The sequence below is a fragment of the Neolamprologus multifasciatus genome, chromosome 7, assembly GCF_963576455.1.
Source record: "Neolamprologus multifasciatus chromosome 7, fNeoMul1.2, whole genome shotgun sequence".
Lineage (NCBI taxonomy): Eukaryota > Metazoa > Chordata > Actinopteri > Cichliformes > Cichlidae > Neolamprologus > Neolamprologus multifasciatus.
In genome coordinates, this window is record NC_140445.1 from 66,934,725 (window position 1) to 66,939,724 (window position 5,000).

Below are 5,000 nucleotides of genomic sequence, written 5' to 3' on the forward strand. Positions count from 1 at the left end.
CTCCTTCGTCTCCTTCTCTCTCTCCTTCGTCTCCTTCTCTCTCTCCTTCGTCTCCTTCGTCTCCTTCTCTCTCTCCTTCCTCTCCTTCTCTCTCTCCTTCTCTCTCTCCTTCGTCTCCTTCTTTCTCTCCTTCTCTCTCTCCTTCTCTCTCTCCTTCGTCTCCTTCTCTCTCTCCTTCGTCTCCTTCTCTCTCTCCTTCGTCTCCTTCTCTCTCTCCTTCGTCTCCTTCTCTCTCTCCTTCGTCTCCTTCGTCTCCTTCTCTCTCTCCTTCGTCTCCTTCTCTCTCTCCTTCGTCTCCTTCTCTCTCTCCTTTGTCTCCTTCTCTCTCTCCTTCTCTCTCTCCTTCGTCTCCTTCTCTCTCTCCTTCATCTCCTTCTCTCTCTCCTTCGTCTCCTTCTCTCTCTCCTTTGTCTCCTTCTCTCTCTCCTTCGTCTCCTTCTCTCTCTCCTTCGTCTCCTCTTTCATTGCTTCTTCCCTTCCTCTCGTTCGCGTTCACACCCTCCTTTTTTCATTTCCTTCCCTCGCTTTCGATCCAGCTTTGGTGTTTGTGTAGTTGCATACCTCCTCTTCCTTTCCCAACCCTCCAAAGATTTGGACTTTCAGTGCAAGAATTTGTGAGGTTGAAATGTCTCACATGTGCAGGGATGACTGCGAGTGCGGAAAAGTGCAATTTTCCAAACACAAGTGTTTTACTTTTAGCCGTTTTCACTTTTCTCTGGTAGCTTTGCTCTAATAATTCTTTATCCTGTGCAGTTTGTCTGCATGTGTGTGATGTGCTCACATGTTTGCTTGATCGCGCTGACGAGTCTCCTGTGTTCCTTCTGTTATAGAAGAAGACCTACCAGTGTATTAAATGCCAAATGACGTTCGAGACAGAAAGAGAGATCCAGATCCACGTCGCCAATCACATGATCGGTGAGTGAGGTGCTTTTCTTTCCCGTGTGCGTGACTTCAGAGTTTGGTGTGAACCCAGCCGTTGTGAATGTGTGATGGAAGCATGGAAACACAAGCATGCACTCACATGGACACAGAGGTGTGAGACGGTGGGCTGTGAGGAGGAACTGAGGAACAGCCACGACTGTAGATCGAGCTTTGGAGGCCTTTAAATCATCGCAATCTCACAGCTGACTCAAACGTGCTACGAGTGATTAAACCTTTATATGATGATGCAGGTCATAGGTCACAAACGAACACGCTGCACAATAAATCCACGTTTGTCTGCACGAGCGCGCCGCTGCAAAGGTCGTACGGTGTGTGTTTAACTCCTGACTCTTGTTCTTTTGTGAGATTCCCGTTTTCTCCCCTTTCTGCTAATTTGCTGCCTTAGCATCTCTGTCGTCATGGAGATTAACGAGGTGGACCTGTGGGTTGATCTGCAGCCCACACACTCGGCCCTCGCCAGACCTGTGTGTGTGTGTGTGTGTGTGTGTGTGTGGAGAACAGGCTCAAACATCAGCACAGCTGGAATAACTTTTACTTCACTAGTGTGTGGCCCCGCCCCCATCAAACGCACACCTGCCACAGCTTCTACCTGCCGTCCGTCTTCTTTGCTCTTCACCACCTGACCGTTATCCTGGCCCTCCTCCTCCTCCCCCCGCGTTCACCTCCTCACGTTTGTCCTCCTTCCAGCGCTCGCCACTTTCCTCCTGATCTTCCACTCTGGCGTCTAACTCGTCGTTCTCTCTGCGGCGCACGCATCCCTGCACAGTGGTGGCAGTTTTGGGTTAATTAACGTGCTAATTGTGTGAAAAGCGCAGATTAATTATGAAATTGAGGCAGATTATTTTTAAGCGCCTGCCCAGTTCCTCTTACATTTCCTGCAGCCCTTTCCTCCCCCACTCGCCAACGAAGACGATCTTATTTAGTCTGAAAGCGCCGATGAAGAGAAAATGAGCAAATGCTCAGCTTCACACATCGTCTTCCTCGTCTCCACCGCAGATCGTTTCCTTCTCAGTCGCCGCTGCACGCATCGAGTTTACAGCGATAAATAAAGCGAGATGACTGCAGGTCGTGATTGGACGAAGCTCCTCAGACTCAGCTGTGACGTGTTGATGTAAAATGATTACGTCCACATTTTCCTTTATCACACAGGTTTGTGTCACTTCCTGTCATCCCCGCTCAGTGTGACACAGGCGGGACTTTTCACGTTTAAATTGTGCTGTTTGAGTGTTTATGGCCTCTGATTCTGACGGTTACGCTCCTGCACGTGCTCAGACTGTGTTTAACAGTCGTATCAGGCGTAATCAGCTCTCGCATTCAGGAAGTCCGACACTCAGATTGTCACGCAGCTCGACCGCCTCAGCCTGCTGCACGTCTGCTGCACGTGTGCGTGTCACAGAAAGTCTAACAATGTAAAGTCCGAGTGAAACAGCGAAGCTGCGATCGGCTGATTCAGTGTTTTTACGCTGACAGTTGTGACTGTTTGAAGGGAGCGGGCCACTTCCTGCCGGCTAACTCGGTCCAGTAATGTGATTGTCACATCGCTCCGTGGGTAATACACGGTGCGCCCCACGGTCCTGTTAATTACGCTGTCAGGAAGAGAAAGAGACACAACACACAGGCAGACGGAGGGAGAGAGGGTCAAAGTGGGAAGTCTAGAGAGGAATCCCTGCAGCTCCGAGGAAAATGTTTACAAGCAGGAACGCCGCTCGTGTCTGGGCCCAAAAACAGCTCAGGTGACATATTTACTCCTCAGTTTACTGAAAAACAACATTGGTGCGTAAGGTCTTCATGCATCCTCAGTCATCCAGGTACGTAAATCCACAAAAGTTGATCCTGTTCATCTGGACGTCATCAGGTGACGTCTTCAGTCTCAGCTGCAGGTTTCAATCTTATAAACAGGACATTTGTATAATGACTGAAACCAGCAGCACTGAGGAACAATGAGCTGGGAGGTCAGTTCTTTAATCCAACCAATGAAACCTGCAGTCAGCTGAGACTGAACACGTCACCTGATGGCGTCCAGATGAACAGAAACGTTTTCACATTAAGACCTTTTTAGATTCAGGAAACATGTCGGTGTTTGTATCGTATCATCAGGTCAGATGGTCAGCGTGCTGCTATTCAGAGGAAGATTATTGATTATATTGGAGCAGATCTATATCACAACTGTTTATTAGGGGTGGGGGAAAAATGGATACTTTGTAGCATTGTGATATTTTGTTTGCTAATAATGTATGGATACAGGGACAGCAGAAATCGATACTTTGTTACAAAAAAGGTTTTTGTGCTCTGACTTCAGAGCATGTTGATCCTTTTTCTGAGCAAGAATCCTGACATTCCTTCACTGTCCAAATGTGTTTAATAAACATGACAGTTTACTTATTTTAATTTAAGACATGTTTTATTTTAATTAAGTTTAAAACTTTTTTATTTAATGTAAAATTATATTTTGTTTTAATTTACTTTCAAATTCTTCAGTTGCTGAAGGGGCTGCATAGTTTTCATAAACTGCATAGTTCAGAATAGCTATAATTGTACCAGATGGTTGATTCAGTTAAGTTGGACTAGACTGTAATACAAACCGTTCAGTTTGTCAACAATCAAACTGAAATGAGAGAAAGACTGAGTGTGAGACTTTGATATTAGAGAAAATGAATATTGAGAAAGTTTACCTTTATGTACAGAATCTGAATATCGCAAAATATTTTTAAAAATTGCAATAATATCGTATCGTGGGTTAAGTATCGTGATAATATCGTATCGTGGGATGTTTGGTGATTCCCACCTCTACTGTTGATGTTCTCTGGTTTGTACAAAGAGCTTTCAAACACGAGTTTTTTGAGGCTCGACTCGACAGCGGCTTGTTTCTGTGTCATTTCTAAATAACTGGTTTAAAGGCTTCATAAAGACATCGCTGCATTATTCACATTAATAATGATGCTAAACCTGAGATCGCTGCACATGCCGGCCCGCCTGCAACACTTAATGTTACAGCTCTCAGCCCAAACGCTCAGCTGTGATGGTGCAGTCACACCCTGTGTGTGTCCGCCAGCCTCTAACTGCACAACGTTAATTAAAACACCATGTGGTCAATGCCCTGCTCTGGAGGCAGAGAGCGGGAGGGAGGAGGAAACGGAGGCGCTCTAGGAGGGAAGGAGAGATCACGCAGGAAGGATGCAGGGGGCTAAAAGAAATGAACGGTTTCATTTCCATCCTGGTTTTACTGGATCTGTGCGGACTCGTGCGAGGCGTCCTCGTGCAGCAGCACGATGGTTTCTGCTGCACGATGACGTTATTATTTACTGATACGACTCATCTGGAAACCAAGAGAAAACTGTGAGCAGACACGAGCAGATATCTAGTTTACCGGCGAGGAAACGTGACGGGATCGCACCTGTGGCCGTTACAGCAACACGCCGGATTAACCTGCGAGGCCGGCTGTAAGGCTGGAGCAGTGCTTTATGCAGCTACTCAGCACAGAGTAATAGTGTGGTGGAAATGCCCACACTTCACACTGTTTAAAGACACACATTCACACAGCCTCAGTCCATCTCCCACACACTGAGCAGAGATGGAGAGAAGAAATTGAGCTGTCCATTTCTGCCTCTGGTTCAAAGCTGCCATCGGAGACTTGAGTGTGAGAAGCCTCGGGGCAAGGACGCTGTATACTAAAGCAAGCAAAGAAGAATGTGTTTACATCTGGTTTAATAATTAACATTTGACAATCTGTGCGTTTTATATAACCGAGGACAGACGTGAGAGCCGGCACGGCCTCCGACTCTGGAACGTCTTCCTGCAAGACTACAACGTCTGCAGGTTTTTCATGCACAGTGAGGGCATATCCCACCTGTGTGTGTGTGTCATCACAGAGCAGTGTGTGTGTGTGTGTGTCATCACAGAGCAGGGTGTGTGTGTGTGTGTGTAATCACAGAGCAGTGTGTGTGTGTGTGTGTGTGTGTGTCATCACAGAGCAGTGTGTGTGTGTAATCACAGAGCAGTGTGTGTGTGTAATCACAGAGCAGTGTGTGTGTGTAATCACAGAGCAGGGTGTGTGCAGC

The 5,000-nt window shown here is 46.9% G+C and overlaps 1 protein-coding gene across 7 annotated transcripts in view; it reads left to right on the forward strand.

The window, feature by feature from the left end:
- The window catches only part of znf423 (zinc finger protein 423), a 137,295-nt gene that overhangs the window by 77,751 nt on the left and 54,544 nt on the right, over window positions 1–5,000 (forward strand). For 5 of the 7 annotated variants that reach the window (XM_085164780.1, XM_085164774.1, XM_085164777.1 and 2 more), the window contains exon 18: window positions 831–915. In XM_085164780.1, coding sequence (XP_085020906.1) covers window positions 831–915 — 85 coding nt within the window. The remainder of the gene's footprint in view (window positions 1–830; window positions 916–5,000) is intronic. The other 2 variants (XM_085164775.1, XM_085164778.1) reach the window with 1 other exon arrangement.